Below are 24603 nucleotides of genomic sequence, written 5' to 3' on the forward strand. Positions count from 1 at the left end.
TCAGTGTTGCATGTCCCCCCCCCCCCAAGGAAGTAGAAACTTTTGCCGGCCCAGATAATAGGAGCTTGGTGTCATTCGGAAGGAGTGTATCATAACTAAAAACTGATACCTGTTTGTAAAGTGTTATACTATGTTTAGTGGCTTCTCTAGAAGGCCTGCATTTAAATCCTAGCCTAGGGAAAACTTGTCGTTTAAGTAGCAATATATCCATGAGATCTTGACTTCCCCTGTCTAGCCTTAGTCATACCAATATCTAAACCCTCCCCGCAGGCTCATAATTCAATAGTTTTGTATAAACCACTTTCATCTTAACATGCTTCTTGAATAAGCTTAAATATGTTCTTTGTGTACATGCAGGAGTGTGGCAACTATCCTGGCTTCCTCACCATATTACGGGCAACTGGTTTTGATGGTGGGAACAAAGCTGACCAGTTAGATTATGAAAATTTTCGGCATGTGGTACACAAGTGGCATTATAAGTTAACCAAGGTAACCTGATGACACTGTAAAGCTTGTTGGTTTTGTAGTTTTGCTGAAAGCCTTTTGGCAACATCTTTCTCTGCCTTTCCTAGGCATCTGTACACTGCCTGGAAACCGGTGAATATACACACATCAGAAATATCCTGATAGTGCTGATCAAAATCCTGCCATGGTACCCCAAAGTTTTGAACTTGGGCCAGGCTTTGGAGAGAAGAGTTCATAAGATCTGCCAAGAGGAGAAAGAGAAGAGACCTGATCTATATGCATTAGCGATGGGGTAACAAATCCTTCATTTAAAAACATGACTAAATAATACAAGGAAAGCATTCCTGAGGGTGTTTTCTAGATCTGCTTTTTACTTTAGGTTGACTTTGCCTTACCTTGAAAGATTGTGTATCTGTTGTACAAGGGCTGGTTTCAGAGTAACTTTGGGTTTTTATTGTAGATGGCTTATTTGTCAGGAACCACCTTTGGCATACTAAACTCAAAAATCCTGTCTTTAAAAAGCTTGCGTAAACTTAAGATAGTACATCTAGGATTTAACAAAGTTAGCAAATAAGAGCAAGTTGATTAAAAGTATAATATCAAGATAGGGTAGGAGTGTTATTCTGTACATACTGAACTTTCAAATTTTTATGATTAAATCCTCATGTATTTTGCATTTTGTACCACATTCTTATACATGCTAACCTCCTTTCTGTGTTCCAGAAAAAAAAAAACTTTTAAGTCCCTCATGCATTTCATTCATAGTGTCAGTGATTGGTTATTTTTTTCAGAACGAGGGAAAAATATTTTGGTGGCAGAGGTTTTGAGGATCTCGATAAGGATTAAGGTGTTACAGTTGATTTGAAGAGAGTTACGCGATTCTACAAAATCAGATGTTTGTATTTAACTCAGTGGCAAACTTAAACAACCTACAGTTAAATCATTTGCTTTATCTTTTCAAGCAGCTATCCACTTCTTGTGTTTGTTTTTTGTGTGTGTTGTGCATATTTAACACTTTATGCGACTTACAGCTATTCTGGACAGTTGAAAAGTAGAAAACATTGCATGATCCCTGAAAATGATTTCCACCACAAGGACCCACCCACCAAGAATGCAGTACCTACAACAGTGCAAAATGGGCCCGGAGGAGCTGGGCTTACTTCTTCACTCACAGTAAATGCAGCTAAATTGGAAGAAAGCACAGCTGAGGAGACTGGTATGTCAGTTACCACAAAAGTAGTAGTATAGATTGTGGGAATTCACACTGATGTTTTCTTAGTTTAAAAACAAAAACAGATAAGGACCATTTCACACATGCATACCTATATCATCAGCTAAACTGCTGTTGATCCGCAAGTGTGACAAATTACTCTGTTGAAACACTTTATGACTGAGATAAAGTGAGTTAATGCTCTTTCTCAGATAGAATTCTGGTCCATTAGTTATGCACATACATGTGTGAACCTGCCCCACTACTAGTTTAGCTTGGTATTGTCTGGAAGGGAAAGATGCATGTGTGCTATACATTAAGTAATGCTGAATTTTTTTAAAAAATTGCCTTCTGCATAGTGAAAAAGTTAAGCACCAACTTACGCAACAGCAGGCACTGTTGAGCTCATCTAGACTAAACTTTTGACATGGGGACGTGGATGGCACTGTGGTCTAAACCACAGAGCCTAGGGCTTGCCAATCAGAAGGTTGGCGGTTTGAATCCCTGTAACGGGGTGAGCTCCCGTTGTTTGATCCCAGCTCCTGCCCACCTAGCAGTTCGAAAGCATGTCAAAGTGCAAGTAGATAAATAGGTACTGCTCCGGCGGGAAGGTAAGTGGTGTTTCCGTGTGCTGCTCTGGTTTCTCCAGAAGCAGCTTAGTCATGCTGGCCACATATTCAGAAAAACTGTCTGCAGACAAATGGCGGCTCCCTCGGCCAGTAAAGCAAGATGAGCACCGCAACCTCAGAGTCGTCTGCGACTGGACCTAATGGTCAAGGGTACCTTTACCTTTACCATCAGTGTTCATAATAGTTCTTTATGCATATAACTACTGTATGAATAATAATTGCTGAGGTTAATCTGAGTGGTATCCGCAATGCAACTTTTTCGTTACTGACAAAAACTTTTGATGCGGACTGTTTCCCTGTAAAACAAATACAATTTACTAGGGTGTTAAGCACAGTATAATTTTTTTTGAAGACTTTATACATCAGTGAGTCTATTGGTTTATTCATTGTCAGTATCTTTCTCCCCCCCCCCCCTTTCAACAGATAAATTATTAAAGGAGAAATCTCAGGGTGCTGTTAAAGTGATTAATAAAGCTGCCAGTGCAACACCAAAGCTGACCACGACCAATGGAAGCAATGCTTCCAACAGGTGAGTAACTGCCACCATTTTCTCTTTAGAATGCAAATTACATTGGGAAAAGATCCGTACAGTCAAACCTCGGTTGTCAAGTGTAATCCGTTCCGGAAGCTCGTTTGGCTTCCAAAATGTTCAACAACCGAGGCGCGGCTTCCAATTGACTGCAAGAGCTTCCTGCACTCAAGCAGAAAGCCATGTTGGATGTTCAGCTTCCAAAAAACATTCGAAAACTGGAGCATTTAATTCTGGGTTTTCGGTGTTTGGGAGCCAAAACATTCTAAAACGGAGCCATTTGGGAACTGAGGTTTGACTGTGTCTTCAAAGGCGGACAGAATTCTGGGGTTAAAATAATGTTTCCATTTTGCTTGGAGTGAAATGGAGACTTCCCATTGGTGCACATGACCATAAGGCCATGTAGGGATGGGGCAATTCCACTTTATGGGCCTCTAATGTAGGGATGTGACAAAATTCAATTATGCTGATCCCTGGCCCAGTTAAGACCACCAGTTCCTTTGGGGTTAGCAAGGAAGAGAAGTAGCCCACTTAACTACCAGAAGCAACCACTGCTCCAGAAAAAAAAATTCATTGCCACTTAAATTTAAAAAGTGAGAGGATCTCTCATTAACATGTTTAGGAAAAGCAGAACCTAAAAGGGTTTTGCACTCTATAGAGAGAAATGTTTTAAATTAAGGATGATTAAATTGCATTTCTCATTAGTACTGATTTCCTTTTTATTTCATGTAGCAAAGTTATAAAAGAAAAAGAAGAAAAAGAGAAATGTGGGAAGGAAAAAGATAAGGAGAAAAAAGAGAAAACTCCAGCTGCCACTCCTGAGGCCAAAACACTTGGGAAGGATGGGAAAGATAAACCAAAGGAAGAAAGGGTGAACAAAGAAGACAAAGCAAGAGACAGCAAGGAAAAGACACCTAAGTCTGATAAAGAGAAGGAAAAGAACAAGAGAGAAGAGAAGTCGTCAAAGGATGAAAAATCCAAGATCATTGTGACCAATGCTGAGTCAAAGTCAGCTGCAGAAAAGGAGAAAGAGAAGGAGCCGTCCAGAGAGAGAGAAGTAACCAAGGATGTGAAATCCAAGGAAAACATTAGAGGAGGAGGAGAGAAGGCTCCAGTAGCTGGGTCCTTGAAGTCACCTGTTCCCCGATCAGAAGCATCAGAGTCTGAAAGGGGTAAGCTCACCTCCTTTCTTGTGGTCTTCTGTTTCCTTGTTTTTTTTAATGGAAGCTGCATACAAGTTAACAGATTAAGCCATTACTTGTTTTTTGTGGGAAAGCTCCATAAAATTGAGAAGCCGTCTTAAATATCTGAGGCGTGCGAATTTCCAAGCACTGATGACCTGACTTATGTTGATTTTAACGATTTAATAAATTAGTTCATTCTCTCTCTATCTTTTCTAGAACAAAAACGTCGCAAAGTTGATACCCATTCTTCTCCATCACATTCCTCAACAGTAAAGGTTAGTATAGCCTGAGGAAGGCAGCGCCCATTTTAGGCTCTCGGTGTTTGGAATGCCAGTGTTCGACTTCCTTCAAGTTTTGTGCCAACTGGAGCCATTGGAGGTTTTATATTGCATTACGAAATGCGTTACTTTTCTTGGTTTGGTGGACTCTTTTTTCATATTAAAATTTTTAAAAATATATTTTTTAAAAAAATTAGAAAAAGAAATTAAAAGCTTCAAGGACCTAGCACAAATGTTGTAAATAGAATTTGGAAGTGTCAAGATTTTTTTTTTTAAACCAAAAAGTGCCTCACTGTTTTTAAACAGTCAGATATATTTTTGGAGTGCAGTGGTAGCTACAAGCAAATGAGTGTCTTGCAGCAAGCAGAGGGAGGAGCCTATTTTTCCTGCACTAATGTTGAAGAATCTGTAGCACTGAAGAGTTCCTGGAGGATTGTGGGATATGCGATACCTCTGAATTCACCAGGCTTCTTGATGAGCTTCATACCACGGTGTGCCTTCCAAGGAGGAGCCTTGAAAAGGAGCCCTGTTTTAAAGTCTCCTTGGTGATCAGTTCTCCTGTAGTTGTGTATATTCAGTGAGCAGGCAGCTTCTGTTGCACCTTCTCTGCGAGGTTTTTTATATTCCAGTGGGTTCCCACCCTGTTGAGCTCTGCGTTACGCTTAAGCCAGATGCGGCAGCCAAAACCTTCCACCCAGCAAAGAGAAAACCCCCAGCAGTCGAGTGCAGCACAAAACCATGGCTGTAGCCTTCTTGAAGACTCAGGGTAGCAATTCCTTGCTCCATGTTAATAATTTTATTTCTAAACCAACTAAGCTCATGGAATCTTTGAATTTGCAGTACGTTGAAGCTTTAAAACTGTAAGTTACCGATGCGTCATCAGAGAAACTGGGATGGATTGTGTGGGTGTGTCGCCATCTTGCCAACATTTAAAAGAACTCTTTCTTAAGACGTTGGCATGAGGTGTAGAGCAGCTAGATGGAGTAGTACAATATCATTGAAAGTTTTTGAGTAATAATAGATAATTGGGATGTTGACCCTCGGGATGTTTGCTTGGGAGCAAGTCCCATTGGTATCAGTGGAACTTGGTCCCAGGCAAACGTGTGGCAAAGATTGCAGTTTTCATTTATAATAGTATTGTTTTCTACACATCTATTTAAATAGCTGCATTTATAGCTATTTAGGGGAATGCTATCCACATGTTTAATGTTAAGTCAGGAAGGTAGAGAATTTCTCTCCCCGCCTCAACCCAGTTGTATAGCTATTACTTATAAATATAGCATAATAATAATAATAATAATAATAATAATAATAATAATAGATATAATGCGGGTTGGGGTGTTTTTTTATTTTAAAAAACTAATTGGCAAACACATTACTTTGTAGTTAGGTTGTTCTTATTATTTAAGTGCATATGAGAAGTATTAATACTTCATTTATTCCCAGAAGGAGTAGCTGTTTTTTGTTTCAAGGGTATGGCCCTGCTTCCCCAAGTTCCTGAGTTTCTGAGAACTGTGCGACCTTACGTGTCATCTCCATTCATTTTCTACAGGACAACCTCAGCGAACTCAAGGACTCTTCAGCAAAGGTTTGAATCTTTCAATCACTCACAGAAAATAAATTAATAAATAAATAATGGTTTTTGCAGGTTCAACTGTGGACTCAGCTGCACAGCTACAATTATAACGTGGAGTACGTTATAAAAAATATGACACCAGATGGCGATGTAGCGCTGCAATCCAAAGTCAATGGTTAATTGCATTTGGATCTCTCTCTCTATATATAATATATTACACACACACACACAGTGCTTTTTTCTGGGGGGTACACAGAGGTACGCATACCCCTAAACATTTTGTGACTCTAAGTTTGGTCTCATTGAGGGGCAGTATTTCAATATGAATAGGAAAAAACCCCTAGACATATTTTTTAAAGAAAAAAAGCATTGGATATATAGATATATAGGAGCTTTTTATAGCATTTTAAAATATCTGTGTAGATCCTGCCTGCATTAGCACTGCGAGATGCATTGCAAGTTGTTTATGATTTGTGCAAACCTGGCTATCGCCACATGCTGCACTGCTTTAGTGCAATATGCCTACTGGTTTTCAGACTGTGTTGTAGGAAGCCCTACAGAGCTTTTTGGGGCTTCTTCCATATTGTTTAGTTCAAGGTCACACTTTCAATTAAAGCAGGGCATCCCTGGGGCACGTCCGGCCCCCACACGGTCAGTCCTCCTAGAACATGTGCTAGAATCCTCTACAACTATTCTGTGGTAGACATTCTCCAGTAGCCTGTGACCAACATTGAAAGTATTCCATGAAGGCAAAAAAAGTTTGATAACCACTTTGGCACATGAGCAACCGGGGGGCTTGTCTTTTACCAAGGTGCTTTCCAGATATTTCTGGCTGGCTACTGTGGGAAGAGTTGCAGACCACATGCACCTTTGGAACGGTTCAGCACTTTTGTTGCGATTATTCCCTGCTATCAGTTCATTACATCCTCCTGATTGCACTTATGCTTTTATAATATATTCATGCCATATTTTTCTAAAGATTTTTTGCTTGCTAGGAAAGCAGCATTTAGCATTTCTGTCCCAAATTGCTGCATTACATGTGTTTCCCCCTATGCTCTTCCTCAGATGCCAGCTATGCTGAATGAAATGGTTTGGTTTTTTTTTTTTTTAAATCTCTTTTTCACTGGGTTTTAGTTGGAAAAATAACTACCTCTAAAGCAACTCAGCATTTACTCTTTGTGCAAGCGGCAGTTTCATCTACGTGCACAAGCTGAAACTTCTGTGTTGTCTTCAAGGATTGCCCTTCAAAGGGCAAGTTTACTGTAGCTAGTGGCTTCGGAAGCAGTCTCCTAAATCAGAAAGCTAGGATTGCTTTGGGGTTGGGTGAAAAGCAGACCTGGCCAGTGCTCTAACCTAAAAAAATTAAAATGCAGGCAGATTTGTCTGACCCAGAAGTACCTAGAAGCTGTAAATCTGAATGGCTAGTAAGTGCTGAACCCAGCAATTCCATCTCCTCTTGATAGTCCCATTAACTGGTTTTTAACTGACAAATCTCATTTGGACCTCCCTCCCACATTGTACCTTCCCTCTTAATCTAAATATTCCACCCAGTAATCAATTCCCTTTTCCCAACACCCAACAGTAATAGTACACAACACTTCAGAAACATGTTAAAACAATTTATGGAGTTCCCTGCTGCAAGATGTGATGGCTTCTGGCTTTAAAAAGGCATTAGACAGGTTCGTGGGGAATAGCTGTATTAATTAATACCAGTTGCTAGGGAACAATAGCAAAAGTCTGTTGCTCTTGGTCCTGATTGCAGGTTTCTGAGCAGCATCTGACTGGCCTCTAGGGAAACCAGGATACATCAACCTGATCTAGCAGGGCTGCTCTTAGGTTCTTGAAAGAATGGGGAGTACACTGATTTAGGTGTGGCAGTCAGCATGAGATGATAATGGATGCAACATTTATGGTTTCATTAGGAAGGGGCAAAGTAGCTTCGACAGGTGAGGGAGGAGACTTACTTATCTGCTTATGGATATATCCGAGATTAAACCTGCAACCCTCTGCCCCCAGTATCTTTTATTTGGTTTTTTTCCCCATACTTCAGAAAAGCCAGAAATAATAGGTTCTCCTGGGGAATAATTGCATATGGTTAGAAATAGCGGGCCTGGGTAAAGATTTCTGTTCTTGAATGGCTCCCATGGGGAATGCTATTTCAAGAAAAACCAAAAGTTGGGAAAATGCAGAATGTGAAGACTAAACTTGGTTGATATGGAAGACCCTTGAACAAGATCACACAATTTCTTTTTTGTTTAAAAGCAGCCATGAAGGGTGTGTGTGTGTGTGTGTGTGTGAGAGAGAGAGAGAGAGAGACTGACTGACTGGTGCCAGGTATGGAAAATCTGATAACTCTCTTCATGTATTTTTTACGATTTGCCCTGCAGGGAAAAAACCATATAGGTATGTGGGGAATATAAGCTGGGAAAATGCCAGGCCAGTCAGTTTAAACAGAGGAAAAACTGAGCATATTTAAATATGTGTTTAAATATGTGATCAGATTGACCTGCCCCTGTTGTGTGGCTGCTTTTATTTTATTTTTGAAAATTTTGATATATCCTAGCTACAGATCTTCTACATCGTACCTAGTTTGGAACAAGGCTTGCTCTATTTTTCTACTAAGTACTTTGTGCAGTTATTTTTTTAAAAATAGGGAACTAGCCACTATGCAATATTATTGTAAGTAATTTTATGAGTTCTGTGCTAACCCACTCCCGAACTTGAATGAAAAATTATATTCCTGCAACATTTCCATGTGCTGTCTTCTTTCTTGCCACCGAAGCTTAGTTATTTAATATAATCACCAACAATAAAGGCAAACGGTAGCATACACTTTTATATACCTTTTAGAAATGAGCTTGATAACAAATCTTTTAGGAAGCAAGTGTAGTCTACATCATTAATGTTTCTCATTATTTAAATAGACTGGATTCACAATTAAGTTTGGAGTTCTACAATGCAAGCATGCTTGAACACCACTTTTGTCTGTTGTCCTTCTGTTAATGAAATTTCAGGATTCCAGTATGTAGTAAGTCACAATGCTGAGTAAAAATATAAAATTGTGAAAATATTTTTTCCAACTTTACTTTGAATTCGAGATACTCAAGGAATTTTTCAGAGCGGCACATAAGGAAAAGCAGAGAGACTGCCAGAGATGAAAAATAAATATTTCTGGATTTCTGCAAAAGAGAATTATTTTAGTGCACCATCTTGAGCTTTAATCCTTGCTAATGTTGCCTTAATTTAACAGCACTACATTAACCACTCAACTCCAACACTGTCCAAGAGTAAAGAGAGAGAAGTGGACAAGAAAGATTTGGACAAGTCAAGGGAAAGATCCAGAGAGAGAGAGAAGAAAGAGGAAAAGGAAAGGAAAGATCGAAAAAGGGTTTGTGACTTATACATAACAATTTTAAACTGTGGTTCTTAAAATACGACGACATGTTTCTGCAAAGTTTTTAATGGCTGCTTCTTGATTTCACTAAGACAAAGTAGGGAGCTAATCACTACAATTTGTGGTGCAAGGAGGCACTTCAAAGGAAGAAGCAGCTTTTAACAAATCAGCTCTCTTTAAGCATAGTATTTTAACTACTGTTTTGGAGATCTATGTGTGTTAAATTTATTAATGTTGTATCTGACTAGGATCATTCAAATAGTGATCGGGAAGTGCCTCAGGATTCAACCAAACGTCGCAAAGAGGAAAATGGAACAAGTATGTTCTCTCCTGCTTTTTCTTTTTTTGACAATGCCTAGGTGATGCTATGAGCGGCTCTATTTATGTAGCTTTTGTCTTTCCAGCTGGTTCTTCCAAACATAATAAGAGTGAAAGTCCCTCTGATTCTCCTCACTCCAATGAGAAGGAAAAGGACAAAAACAAATCAAAATCTTCAGGCAAAGAGAAAGGAGACTCAATAAAAGTTGAAAAGATGGAGAAAAGCTCTGGTAGCAAAAAGGCAAGTCAGACTCTCCCCCCCCCCCAGTTGTTTTTAGCAAAATCATTGTCTTGTTCAGTGGATTTTAGGTAGCATATGAAGCTTGTCCTTCATAATAGTAATAATTGCATTGAATATAGAGTTGAGATTAGTAGCTTTTTAATGTGTGTGAATGCAAGCTTTCATTTTAATGTATGAAGTAGAATACAACAAAGATATTTTGTTCAAGAAGATACCTTTCTCTTTTTTTCCCTTTCACTATCCTGGCCTTTCCCACACCTGTGAAAGAAGAATCAAATGTGGATGTATAAGTTATTTTTTCCTATTGTTTTAAACTTGTTTTGTGTAGGAATCCAGACATGATAAGGAGAAAACAGAGAAAAAAGAGAAACGGGACAGTACTGGAGGAAAAGAAGAAAAGAAACAATATCCTTTCACTGTGCTATTAGTCTTGGTGTATGTTGGATTTCTAAAAAATCAAAACAACTAAATTTCCCTTAATCTTTTGATTTACTCATAAATCTTCAGACAAACACAGATAATGAACAATGTTCTGACCAAGGTGAGAATAACTTCTTGATCTTCTCTCCTTACTGGAGATGGGAAAGAGTCTGCCTTGCCAAGTGGATTGATGGAAGAGGTACAGAGTGATCTGTTCCCTCCTTTGCCAGTCTGCTACATTTCTCTCTTCTTGTGGAGGAACAGACTTTCCTTTCTCTGCAGCTAGCACAAAAATAAGGTGGACTGGCAGAGGAGGCATGGAGCAGTCAGCTCCTTCTCTTCCAGCCTGCTTACCCACCTGCATGAAATTTCTGACTGCTTAAATCTTCTAGGCGAGTTGTTAAACACGGGGTTGTGGATCTGTGGCAGACATAGTTGCTGATAGCTAAGTTAATGCCAACTGAAAAACTCAGCAGTTAAAAAAAGTAAACGTTCTCTCTCTGTTCCTTCATAGAGAACGACTGCAAAAAAGGCATAAAATTTAATGTCAAACCACATACTTTGGAGTAATGTGTAAAATAATAGTGCTAAATCCCAAATAGTAGTCTCAGAGGTTGATCTATAGAGTTTCATCAGCTAATTTGTTGTAGCTTCCGAGCTTTTCTAGAACTCCCTTTATTATTCAACTGTCAAGACTAAAATCATAAAGGAACCCATGGATTCTTCCTGTCACTCCTGTTTTAAATGAAAGCTTTCTATACCATCAAAAATTGCTGTGCAGAGTGAAGTTTTGTCACTCTAGCTTTAGGTTCATTAACATAAGTCATTTTTCAAAAAGAACTCTCAAGTTGCTCATTTAATAGAAAAATTCCACCAAGGTAGCCAAGTTAACCTGCAATCCCTTCAATAGAAATGACCATACTGTGGCAGGGCCAGCCCAATTCATTTTGGCACCTGGGGCGAACCACAAAATGGTACCCCACCCCCACCAGGGAACAATGGGGGAGTGAAGATCTGCATCAGGAATAAGCAGGGAATAAAGATCTACATCACGGAACAGGGGAGGGGGATCAAAGCAACCTTATCTGTTGGCTGAAGTATGAATCAAAGGCTGTTGTTTGGAAGAAAGGGGCCTAATATGAAACATGCTGGACAGGTGACCCCAGAGGGCAACCCCCACCATTTCCTCCCTGGGGTGGGAGGAAATCAGCAGTGCCTCCTATTTGCCAAGAGGATGCTGAGGAGGCAACAGATCTGGTCTTCAGGAGCACTCCACAGCTGTAGCTGCCACTGTGGATCTTGCTGCCTGAGGTTATTGTCTCACCTTACCCCACAGATGGGATGGCCTTGTATTGCCACATACGTATTTGTGGGGACAGGATTTAGTTAAAGAAATGTAATTGAGACTTTGATAAATGTTGAGATGACTATATATCATAAATTTGCATTTCAGTCAAAATTATGTATTGTACCCTAATACTTGAAATAATAATGGTAAAAGTTTGACCAGTTCTGATTAAAAGTCAACATGTTCAGATGTCAAGCTTTTAACATGCTTCTTCAGCTACCAGAGTTGCTGCTAAGTGCTGTAAGTGTCAAAACAATGCTTACTTCGGGCATTTACGAGGTGAAGGGAGCTATCTCCCTTTGTTTATTCTTAATCCATCTATCTAATTTAGGAATTCAGGAGGGTTTTTGTTATGGATGGCATTGCTCTCAGATTAGATTAGATTCCGTTTGTATCAAGTAATTCCCTCCTCAGTTACCACAGACTCCTTTCTACTTTTGCTCTTGGGCTGATAACTGCACAATGGGGAATATTGGTGTTTAGTTTTGTGCAGTATTGCATCTCTTCAAAGAGGGCTTAGTAGGAATTCTCTCCTGTTCATCTATGGGAAGTATAGGATCTTGTCATGAGTCATGCTAATCCATTTTGGGCTGCATGCCACTGTGAGAGCAACTTCGGGCCATTCTGCTTGTTTGCAATTTTAGTTCTGTCAGTTTCAGCTCCTGACCCTTTATGAAATAGATTTAATTGTCCTGATGTTCTCTCTCTTTTTTAGGCAAGCTTGAAATGAGAAGATACTGAGGTGTGACCATATATGTATTTTCCGGAATATAGATTGCACAGAAGATTGTGAATGAAGAGGACCCATCTGCATCTCCTTAAATTATTCAGTTCTCTGCTTTATTTCCCTCCCATTGCTGAAGATTTGATTGTTAAGTTGTACATTACTGTATTTTTGTTGGTTAGCTTCTTAAACATTTATTTTCAGTACCTGGCTGAAAGTGTTACATGTTCCATATTTTAGCACAATGTGCTGCAAATTGTTGCCATCGTGCAAATGAGGTTTATACGTGTACAGAGTTCCACATTAGGTTACCCAAATACTGCCTGATTTCAGTAATCCTTTTCAGATGAATTGAAACATTTGCTGTGTTTGAAAACCCAACAAATAAACAGTTGTTGAACCTTTGGAATTTACCTCATTTAAAATCCAGTTTTTATTTATTGTTTCTAATATCAATAACTAAAACCAAGTGGGAGCATTGTTTTTGTGCGGTGCTTAAGAATTATTTGTATATTATGTGCACAGCATTTCACCAGTTAAAAAAAGGAAAAAAAAAAGAAACCCTCACTTACTGTTCCTCACTACACCTTATATGTTTGTCATAATGTTTCTAGAAATTGGGAAGTACTTCATTCCAAACAGAAATTTAAAAATTAGGTTTTCATATTACAGCTACAGGAGCTTTGTATCGCTGGACTTTAGTCAAAAAAGAAGTTTCACAATGACATTTCTAAGAAAAGTAAAACAATTTTTTTATCTGAAATTCTACCAGTGTAACCTTTTTTTCTAAATAAACAATAGTTTTCTCAATGGGTCGTAAATCATTGTGTGTGTTGCTTATTCAGGTGATTCTGTACTGTAATTCTAACTGTCGTATACTTTTGTCCTCTTCAGTCCACTTTGACACCCAATATAAGCTTTAAGGAATATTGCATCCCAAGCAGTGTTGCAGCTAGGACTAGACCTAAAGCAATGAAAAACAGGGCCACAAAAAACGCTGTGCAAAAGTTTGTTTGCTTTTTAAGGGTTTTGGGAAATATATCGAATTTGCCATAAGCTCACCATCACCATCTAGTGTCACATTTATATAATGCACTTAAAACATCATATTTGCAGCTGTATAGCAGAGTACCTTGCTGGAGTTCTGTTATGCTCATGGTTTACATAAATTCTGCCTCTCCTTTTGATAAAAGAAACAAGCTTTTACCTGATGTGGAAAGGAGCAGATAGAAGCACCAATTAGTTAGCATGACTTTTAATATCTATGTCTATAATGAAAGAAGTGGGTTGGGAACAGAGTCAAGAGCACCAAGAGAAAATTGTCGAGTTGTCTGCAGCAGCATAAAAGGGCTGCAAGGTTAAGTTTTATGTGGGTTTTGCATCTAAAATGATGTTCTCATGCAACACAAGAGCTACAGAAGTGTATCCCATCATTTTTATGACTAGCACTCACACAAGAACTGTTAAAAAGGTGGCGATGAAGGCTTTCAGAGCTGATTTGCAATTGAAGTTTGGAAAAACACAATCGGCTTGTTTCTCTTTGTGTTGACTGCCATGGATATATCTGGAGAAACAACAGGTGTTGAATTGTTCTGGCTGGATTATCCTGAGTTTGAGGCCCATACTGTGCTTTTAAAAAGAGCAACCCATAACTGGTGCATTGGACGGGTTTTTAAGAAACACACACTCTTAAACGAAGGGCCATTGAGACTCAGTAAAATCAATTCAGCTGTGCGCAGAGAGATTGTTCTCTATTGACCCAGTCTGGAAAATAAAATTATGGACTGCCTGTGAAAAAAACAAGTGTCTGGAAATCAGACTCCTCTCCAGCTAATTTGTAATGATTTCTCTGGCAGAGAGGGGACATAATAGGTTAAATGTTTAATTTTCTGTCTTTGTAAGGGGTTTTAATAAATCCAGGAAGCAGAGATACCCCTATTTAGAGCTTTGAACAGCTAAATTGTGTGCAACCTTTGCTCTTTGCACACAACACCCCAGGCCTTTGGGGTTTTTTTTGGGGGGGGGAGCAAATTACACTTGAAGCTTTCTGTTGGCTTGGGTAGGAAAACAGGCCCGCGGGCTGGATCCAGCCCAATTGCCTTCTAAATCCGGCCCGCGGATGGTCCAGGAACCAGCGTGTTTTTACATGAGTAGAATGTGTCCTTTCATTTAAAATGCATCTGGGTTATTTGTGGGGCATAGGAATTCATTCATCGTTGTCCCCCCGAAATATAGTCTGGCTCCCCACAAGTTCTGAGGGGCAGTGGACCAGTCCCCTGCTCAAAAAGTTTGCTGACCCCTGTGTTCTTGTGGGGGTTTTTGTAATCTGAAAAACTCTTCCCTTTGATTTATGGCACTTGAAATAAAAAGGCTGTGTAGTCTGCATCTCTAGAAGTCTATAGCCTTGTCTTAAAGCTGGGGGATGGGGTGGGGAATTTCACTACTTTCCTGACATGGTGCAAAAAGAAAGGGTAGCACGGAAATCGTCGTCATCCCCCACAAGTCAAGCATATTGAACTATATTTACCCTTAAGTTCCACTTCATTTAGGAACTGAAGTGAAGTGGAAGATATTGTTAAAGCTCGAAGAATGTCCTCAAAAAAATTATTTGGATTGAGGGGTGCTGACTATCATACCAATTTGTATTTTGGAGGTACTTATTTCATTAAAAAGAAGTGTCTGTAAAATTTTTCTCTAAAGTAATGTCTGGTAAGTAGCTGAATGAAATTTTTCAAGGGATTTACTGCTACGCTGAATAATTCACTGCCAGTAAAAGAAACCTTTAAATTTTAGATGACCAGGGTCAAACTTTACTCTGGCATAGCCTAAATAGACTTCATTTGGGACAGAAAGTATTCCAGATTTCACATCGCACGTTGGCACATATGACTGCAGCCTGGTGGTCTTACATTTTTTTATATGCAGATTGGTCCTAAATCAGCATATTTCTCATGTGCTTAGATACAGGCCTGGTTCACACACTAGTTGAAACCATAGTTAAATTTAAGTTTTGAAGTTGAACGCACAGCCTGCTAGTGCACAGTGTTTTTTTCCTCTGCACCTGCCTGTGTTGCATCTGAACTTGGGCTTATGAGTTATTTCTCTCCAAAGAAACCACGAGCTGTAAATAATGTTTGCTTTTATCTTGCCACTCATGGTTTGGGGAGTGAATCACCCTCAGTTTTTGCCCTGTGCACCAGCATGCTGCATGTCCGTCTGCAAACCATAACTATGGTTTAAAATGGGTGGGTACTTCCCTAGCGCACAGCCAACCTTGGCATGACTTGCGTTGGGCGCCAGATTTAAAAGCCGCTAACACAAGCCTAACACATGGGTCGAGAAATGGAAGCTACACTTCAAGGTTCCTGCTTGTTCCTTTCCACCAGTGACTTTCCCTGCCTGACACCTGATGTCATATAATGTCAAGTGTGAGGCAGGTGGCTGTGGCTTGAGAAAAACAGCCACACAGGGTGAATTAGGACCCCTGGCAGACTGAATTTGGCCCACAAGCTGGAGGGTCCCCATGCCCAGTTTAAACTGACGTGGATGAAAAGCCAAGGCAAATAGTTTTCTGGCATCCTTTGATTACTCTGGCACTGATTGACCCCATCAGACAAAACCTCTTAATTTGCTCGGCCTATATTTGGATCCTGTTATCTTCTGGGCACTTTGGAAATCATTTAACTGGTTGTGGCAAGTGGTGCTTTTCAACGCAGCCTCTGAACATTCAGTAAATGCTTTGGATTTATTGGCTAGAAATCAAAATGCATCTCTTTCATTTACATTTGTTGATTCCTGGCAACTTACATGTGCTGCCCTTGTCTGGAATTCAAAGCCAATATTGGCAAAGGAACCCACAAATCATTCAAAAAGCCTTGGCTTGATCTCCCACAAGCAAATGACAAACACCTCTGCCATCTAAAGCAGCTTGGGGGTGGGATTTCTTCCAAGCCAACCTAAAAAGAAAGGAATCCAATTCATCTAGATTGATCTGTAAATGAATTTCTTATAGTGCTGTCAAACTCTGAAGGTCAGTGACATTACATTGCAACCTGGGCCTACAATGCCAGCCTTCCCCAACTTCTAGGATTCCAAGTACAAGCCACAAAATTCCAAGCCACAGATAGCTCCAGTCAAAACATCTCTAGGTCACCAAACTGACGGAGGCTGCTGAGGTAGAACCACCAACTTGTTTCTGAGTCCCTCCTGATCACACATTTTAAGCACATTACTTTCTGCAAGCAATTTCAAGAACTATAGTTTGTTAAAATTGCTGGGAACTGTGGCTCTGTGAGAGTTAAAACTACAATGTCTAGGACTTTGCCTAGGGGACAGAAGTATGGATGCATGTGTACCCAGAGCACCATGGGAATTGCTGTCAGTGCTTTCTTTTGTCAATAAAGGTTCAACTATCAAATGTGTGCCCTCCTTGACTGGGGTGCCTCGGGCAGGTAGTTAGAGAGACAAAGGCAGATTAAAAAAAAATTGGGAAGATTTTAGGGTTATAAAAAGTACATATAGCAACTCTGATTTCAGTTCATAGAATCCATTTTACAGGTCAGCTGTGTTCAATTTGAGACACTACTGCTATAGATAGTGTGAGGCTGGAGGGGGGGGGGGAGATAAGAGGGGAGAGGGGGGTGTTAGGTACCATCCATAAATAAGTTTCAAAGCAAGTTCCCTTCTTTTGGCCGAGATGGATCTAAAGAGTGGTCTCAGTTTAGACCATTGAAGGCATAGCTGAGTGATAAGTTTGCGGACAGCAATTTGGGCAGTTGGGAGACAGAATCATGCCTGATTTCTGTTGGAATCCAAGGCTGCGGCTTTGGGAGAAGCAAAATGCTCTTAGGTTGTTAATGCTGTGAACCCCTCCACCGTAGGCTCAGTTCGTATATATGTATAATTAAGCCATATATCATGAAAACTACAGTCTCCACTGCCCCTCATTCCAAGGAAACCAAACCCTGGGTAAGTGCCTGGAAACCCTGGAATCTCACACCACTTGGAGATAGGGGTGTTATTCAACAACACAAAGCCCTAAACCAGGGGTCAGCAACATTTTCTAGCCCTGGGACGGTGCACTGTCCCTCAGACCATGTGGTAGGCCAGACTATATTTTGAGGGGGGAAATGAACGAATTACTATTCCCCACAAATAACCCAGAGGTGCATTTTAAATAAAAGCACACATTCTACTCATGTAAAAACACGCTGATTCCCAGACCATCCATGGGCTGGATTGAGAAGGCGAGTAGGCCGCATCCGGCCCATGGGCCTTAGGTTGCCTACCTCTGCCCTAAACAGCTTAAAAACTGTTTAAAAGTGCTTAAAACAGCACCTCTTCCAGCACCAAGCATCTCAGGCCCTACAACCAGCAGGAAATACCTTATTGTGGGGCCACTGCTGGCTGCTGCCTAGCTGACGTTGACACAACCTTCTCAGGCTTTTGATGGTTGAAAGATATTTTTCTCGGCAACCTCAGACTCTCCAAGTGTCTCTATTTTCCCGGGACGTCCCTGATTTAGAGAAGCCGTCCCAGTTTCTGAATTGATCCTGGAATGTCCCACTTTTCCTTAGGATGCCCCTATTTTCATTGAAGAAATGTTGGAGGATATGGAGTTATTTGACCCCCGAGCCGTCTGAAGGCAATCCTGTATAGCGAAGTTTTTTAAAAACATGCTTAATGCTTTATTCTGTTTTTATATATGTTGGAAGCTGCCTGGAGTGGCTGGGACAACCCAGTATGATGTGTGGGGTATAAATAGTAGAATTATTATGGAATGGGACACCCCTATTTTCATCGGAGAAATGTTGGAGGGTGTGCAACCTTGAATGCATTAGCTCTGAGGGGACGTGTTTTCAGCTACAAAACAGAAGTTTGATCTGGCCTGCCTGGCAGGTTTGACTTGTGAGGAAATGTGAGCAGTCTGACCAGTCCCATTAAACCTATTCAAATCAGCCCTGAATCTTTTTTGGATAAGAGCTGTAGCTCACTACTAGAGCATTTGCATTGCATGTAGAAGGTCCCAGGTTCAATCCTCAGACTCTTCAGGTAGCGCTGGGAGAGCGACACCTGCCTGAAACTCTGAAGAGCAGCTGCCAGTCAGTGTCAACAGTTGCAGACTTCAGGCTTTCAACTTTCATCGGTGCCCTGTGCAATGCCAAAATTAGGTGCCCCCCCACCTCTTGCCTTGCATTCTAAGTTGCGGCACCTTTCAGCTCTGTGCTCAGTGTGGGTGAACCACTCACACTCTCCTAAATCCACCTCCTAAAGCAGCTTCCTCGATTCCTTTCTATCTGGATTTCAGACTCCTTTGCACGTGTGATGTATTTGTGAGAATTGGTTTGTAGGTGTTTCGGGTTTTGTTGTTGTTGTTGTCTCCTATACAAATCCAAGCCAGAACCTTTACTGATCATGAATTGCTATTTGGTTGGTCTTTCAGTTCCAATGCCAGTATTTTGCGCCAGCCTTAAATGGCCACTAAATGTCAGTATTGCTCCAAATTAATACATCTTCCAAAAAGCTTAGTAAATCCTAAAGTTGATGGGACTGATACTGAGTAGGTTGAAATTAACGGAACTTGCTCCTAGATTTTAACCTAATGCTTTCTTTGCTCCCTTATTTTTTTTCTCTGAAAGTCTGTGATTTCCTTAAACCTGTGTATCTATTAATATTGCAGTGACTTGTAATAGCATAGTTCTTGCCTGCTTGGTTCCAACTCATTATTTTATTTATCATTTATAAAGCACCTAAAATGTACTGGAGGTTAAAAACAAAAACAGAAAGCCCTCTTCTGTCAACTGCCTTGAGACCTGCAGGTATAAGGTGGTATACAAATTTAATAAATAATAATACTGTATTGGTTCAAATATAAGCCGCACCTGCATATAAGCCGCACCTTTAAAATTGGAGGGGGGAGGAAAGGAAAAAACCCCTCCGAATATAAGCCACTTCCATTCCTTGCTGCTCCTGGCTGCATACCGTAAAGTCACAAATATAATCCGCAATTTAACTTTTCACAGCTGGAATTTGGGGGAGAAAGTGAGGCTTATATTCAGGCCTATACGGTAATAATTCTGGAAGGCTTTCAATCTTTCAAAAGAAGAAAGGGATGGAGAACACTCAGACACCAATTAGGAAAACTACAAAAGCAGTTCTCATGATGTTAATGGAAACAGTTCAAGCGGGGGAGATGCAGCTAGCCTTTCATCAGACCCTGTGCAGCAGCAGCCCTGCTTCCCACCTCCCTCTCTGCTGCAGCCAGGTGGAATAGCTGCTAATTGATAATGGCTGAGGAAGTGGGAGCTAAACCGCAACAAATGAACTGATTGGGTGGGACTGATCACCCCACTTTCCCCTTTGATATTGAAGCCAGTTGCAGTGGCTTTTTATCCCATTTTCCTGTTAAGAATCAATTAAAGCAGCTAACCAATAGACAAAATAGCCATGGCATCAAACAAATATCTAACGGAGCACTGTGACAATTAAATAACTTGATTAAGAGCTCTAACTTGCAAACAAAATAAACCAGGCAGCTGCCTCAGTAGACTGTTATATGGTATAACTGTAAAATCAACTATCATACATTCTTAATACATTTTTTTAAACGATCTTTTTAGAAAGCTAGTAGACCTTCCTTGGGATCACGTTCCAGAATTGTGATGCCACTACAGAAAAGACCCTGTTTCCTCATACCCACCGCCAGTTTCTTGGCAGAGAGACATGGAGCAGTGCCTCTGATGTTGACCTTTTAGCTGGGTAGGGTTATATGGAACGAAGGTCATACCCTTTGGCTAACTTTCCTATTATTGTCTACTCTGACAGGCAGCTTTGTAAAGGGTTAGGCAGAAAAAAGGGATCACCTTCCACATGATTCCTTTTAGCTGGGGATGGCAGGGCTTGAACCTGGGATCTTGTGCATACAAATCATATCCTGTATGGTGGTTCTATGAACCATCCCCTCGTGGGAGGAAGTGGTTCATAAAGATATCCCGGTCCTGGACCATTTATGCTCTGCCTCACTAGACTGAAATGCCCAAGGCAGACTTTGCTGTCTTCCTGACATTTCCTTCTATATTCCCAAGGTGATTGTGGGGGTATGGGTAGAGTCTTGAGGGTCACATAAAAATGCTCACAGGGCTGCTTTTGGCCTATGGGCCTTGGGTTCTCCACACTTGTTGTAAAGTAATGTCCTCAGGTCTGTTGGAGCAAATGTTGAAACAACATTCAGCTACTAGTCCAGGTGAATTCAGGGCATAGAATTCAGGGCACTGCCTTGCTCAACTTTCCTTCCAAGACATGGACAACAAAATTTATTGGCCCGTCCTGTATGCGTCACGTTGCATGCAAGGATGAGATCCTTCTTGTGGTTTTTACCTTCAAGAACTTAATGTGCTCAAGTAGGCCTACCATCAGTGTGTTCCCCCCCCCCCCATTGCAAATTCCATCACCATGTCCATTAAAACACGTGGGCTCTCTCAGTATGGTTTGTGGCCTTCACAGAGTCATCTGGTTGGTTACTGTGGGAGACAGAATGCTGTACTGATCAGGTAATTGGGCTGATTAAGAATGACTCTTCTTACCTTTCACCTTTCTGGGTCTTCATTCTACAGTTTCAAATGCCTGTATAGTCCACCTCTTTCTCTCTCCATCTCCCTCTCCCCCCCTCTCTCTCCCTCCCTCCCTCGCTGTTCTCTAACATTTAAATGTTCTATCGTTTTTAACTCTCCAACATTCTGTTCTTTATAACCTTTAGTCCTAGCAACCGAACTTTTATCGGTTTTTATGATATTATTTTACTCCTTATTATGTTGTACCTCCATTTTTATGGTACTGCTTTGCTGTTTTTATGTTGCGTTTTTGTACAGTGGTGGAGGAACCCTCTCCAGCACCCGGGGGGATGCCGACGCCGAGGGGTGGGGTGAACCGCCTGGTGGCACATGCGCGACGTCTGTATGGACTGCAACTCGCCATCCATATAGGCATCCGTACGCAGTGGCGGAGTAAGGCTCCGCGGTACCCGGGGCGGCAAAGGAAACGCCCCGGGGGCGGGGCGTCATGACATCACATTGTGACGTCATGACGCTCCGCCCCCAGGGCGTTTCCGGGGGTGCCGGCGCCGCTTCTGCAGCCCTCTTTTAAGCCGAAGAGCTCGCTTTTAAGCTCTCTGGCTCAAAAGGAGGCTGTGGAAGCGGCGATCCGATGACAGAGTGCGCCTGCGCGTGCAGGCGCACTCCGTCGTCGGGCCGTGCGCTGCCGCTCCCAGGGTGACGGAGGGAGCGGCAGCGCGTGGGAATGGTGGGAGGGGCTGCCTCCTGCCACCCCCACGTGCCGCCGTTCGCTCCGTTGCCCCAGGAGCAGCAGCACCGCACACACCGTGCGCTGCTGCTCCCGGGGGGGACGGAGCCAGCGGCAGCGCGTGGGGCTGACAAGCGCCGGCCCCTCCTGCCACTCCCCACGCTGCCGGTCACCCCGGGAGCAGCAGCGCTGCACGGACGGGGTGCTCCCTCGGCCGTGCGCTGTTGCTCCTGGGGTGACGGAGGGAGCGGCAGCGCTTGGGAATGGCGGGAGGGGCTGCCGCTTGTCACCCCCATGCGCCGCCGCTCGCTCCGGTCGCCCCAGGAGCAACAGCGCACGGCCGAGGGAGCACCCCATCCGTGCAGCGCTGCTGCTCCCGGGGTGACCGGCGTTGCCTGGGGAGTGGCGGGAGGGGCGCCGCTTGTCGCCCCCACCCGCCGCTTGTCGCCCCCACCCGCCGCTTGTGGCCCCTGTCGCCCGGGGGCGTACCGCCCCCAGCGCCCCCCCTAGCGACGCCCCTGTCCGTACGGGCTTCTGCTTGCATGGCGACTGTACAGGCTGCCACACGAGCAGCATCCTGTACAGACTACGCATGCGCGGCAGCCCATACGGAGTGCGCATGCGTGGCAGCCCATATGGACGCCCGTATGGACGGTGCTCGAGAGCGGCAGCCTGTACAGAAGCCACATGAGTGGCGCCCATACTGACTGCACACGTCCTCGGCCACTCTACAGCTGTGGGGAGGCAGGGGCCACCTTGTCACCCCCAAGAGTGGCACACGGGATGGCCTACCCCCTCCCTCCTGCCCCACACTTCATATGCCCCTGCTTTTGTACAGCACTTAGAGATCTTAAAACATTGGTTGGAATTGTTTTTAAACGAATAAATAAAACTGCCAAACATCCGTGGGCTATCTCTGTGGCTTTTTCTTAAAGCCCCGCTGCCACACACACACACACACACACAATTTAAACAGTATTGTAATCTGAAACAACCTTATTTGGTATTTTGATAACGCCAATGAATAAGAAATCCTCTATGGTAACAAAAGATTCTAAGCTTAATAGCTTACTTCCAACACTTGTTTGTGTTCTACAGATTGCAAAAGAGCATAGATTTTAAACCAAGATTCACTGAGGAATGTTGCAATTTCATTACAACACCCAGAAACAAGTATTATTCTGTTGCCTTTCATTTCTGCTTATTTCTAGCAGTTAAGCTTATCACACTTTGCTCTGAAAGAGACAATTTGCACATCAGAGGGCTATGATCCCATTTGATTTATTTTCAAAGTAGCAGATTCCAAGATATTTTCCGAGATCCTTTGAGCTTGTGCTTCTGTGAACCTTTTTGGCTTTCTTAAAGAAAGTTGCTAGTCATGATTGAAAGGGCAATCAAAATGAGAGAGGGGGTGGAGGAAATGTTAAATCCAATATTGTTGTTTATTTTTTTGGGGGGGGGGAAGAGACAGAGTGTCCAGTATGCACTTCCAAGGGGGGGGGCAGTGATTTGCATAAAACTCTCACATACTAATTAGGAGGTGCACATTTAGGAATAATCACAGCAATTGAAACAGAAATACATATCGAGGAAGATTAAGACCTGGTGACCTGTTGAATTCCTGCTGAATTCACTGCCCAGGTGCTGACCATTGATGGACAGCTTCAAGTCCCTGATCTCTTTCCATACGCTTGTTTAACTCTGAGCATGACTTGGACAGCCCTTCTGCAAGACGACTTCTTTGAACAGACAGCTCTTGGCTGACAGTCTTTCAAACAGAGAACTGTACTCTGTGCAGTAGTACTTATGTCCTCTCTTACATGGGGTTATGTAGCATGGTGGGGGGTGGAAGATGACAGAGAAATAATACAGTTCCATAATACAACGGGCAGGGCAAAGGCAACGTTAGAAAATGGCCCAGGAGCACTAGCATTGTATTAATACACAATAATATCCCATGCCTGAATGCACTGTAAGTTTATAATGCAGGTATGCTCCTTTAAGTGACAATGTTTGCTGCTTCTTTCTAATATGCTACAGCCTCAGTTCTCTAGGAAAGCCCCCCCCCCCCCAAGTGCAATGAGCGCAACCTGAGACATCCATGCTTCTGCACCTCTTTGGAAAGACTGCCGCCAGCTCAATTTAAATGCGCCAATTTCCTAGCTTCTTGTAGCAAACAGCAGCTTGCAGCTGGAATAGCTGTGCAAAGGGCTGCTTGCACAGCGAGGGCTTTATTTATTAGTCTGTCATTACAGTTTCTTTCACACTTCTATAACTCTCACAGTGAGAAACGTCCAACAAATTAACAGCCCGGTTCTCAGTGCCATGCTGGTAATTTTGACATGTGCTTCGTTGGTTAGAATATCAATCACCAGCATGCGGTTGGTTCTGCTTGCCGGATTCCACCATATTTTGCACTGAGTCTGGAAATAAAGGAAGGCAAGCATGTTTTGCTTTGAAGGATGGGGGTATGGCGGTGGTGGTGGGGAGGAACCAACAACACACCTGCCTGGGTCTGATTAAATTTTGAGCATGAAATGAAGTTGCTAACAAGGAATATAATATTGTCCCTTAACATGCATCTCTGTGTGTGCATATTGTGTGGGAGGTTCAGTACATAAATAGATTAATCTCGCTGAGTTGAGCTGAATGTAGCTAGGTGACAAATTTCAGAAATAACCTTGCATCTAGGATTTGTCTTCTCTTACAACAGGGCTCATCAAACACTCTACTTTAAGGCTGCAATTCTTTGGTTCCTGGGAGGGTGTCTGATGGCCTGCAGCAGTGGTGGGGCACCTCTGGCCCAAGGGCCAATCTTGGCCTGCCAGGGGTCTAATTTGACCCACAAGGCCCTTTTCCCACCTCTCAATCAGCTACCATCACATTAATGGGCAGGTGAGATTAGCTGATGGGCATGGGGTGAGCTTCAGCATTGGTTGCACCTACCTGTTCCTGACAGGGAAGTTGGGTGTGCACAATCGAAGCAGCAT

At 42.3% G+C, this 24603-nt stretch overlaps 1 protein-coding gene across 3 annotated transcripts in view; it reads left to right on the forward strand.

Moving 5' to 3' along the window:
* Nucleotides 1-13137, forward strand: part of THOC2 (THO complex 2) — a 56231-nt gene extending 43094 nt beyond the window's left edge. The window contains exons 27-39 of one of the 3 annotated variants that reach the window (XM_033137937.1): nt 358-489; nt 573-757; nt 1497-1681; nt 2728-2833; nt 3566-4005; nt 4234-4292; nt 5848-5883; nt 9122-9259; nt 9514-9583; nt 9655-9824; nt 10153-10229; nt 10318-10365; nt 12308-13137. In XM_033137937.1, the coding sequence (XP_032993828.1) occupies nt 358-489; nt 573-757; nt 1497-1681; nt 2728-2833; nt 3566-4005; nt 4234-4292; nt 5848-5883; nt 9122-9259; nt 9514-9583; nt 9655-9824; nt 10153-10229; nt 10318-10345 (1626 nt within the window). In that variant the 3' untranslated portion in view covers nt 10346-10365; nt 12308-13137. Of the gene's footprint in view, nt 1-357; nt 490-572; nt 758-1496; nt 1682-2727; nt 2834-3565; nt 4006-4233; nt 5156-5847; nt 5884-9121; nt 9260-9513; nt 9584-9654; nt 9825-10152; nt 10230-10317; nt 10366-12307 lie in introns of those variants that run through there. The other 2 variants (XM_033137938.1, XR_004425834.1) reach the window with 2 other exon arrangements.
* Nucleotides 13138-24603: the final 11466 nt, after the last annotated feature.

Source organism: Lacerta agilis, chromosome Z (genome assembly GCF_009819535.1).
Source record: "Lacerta agilis isolate rLacAgi1 chromosome Z, rLacAgi1.pri, whole genome shotgun sequence".
Classification (NCBI taxonomy): Eukaryota; Metazoa; Chordata; class Lepidosauria; order Squamata; family Lacertidae; genus Lacerta; species Lacerta agilis.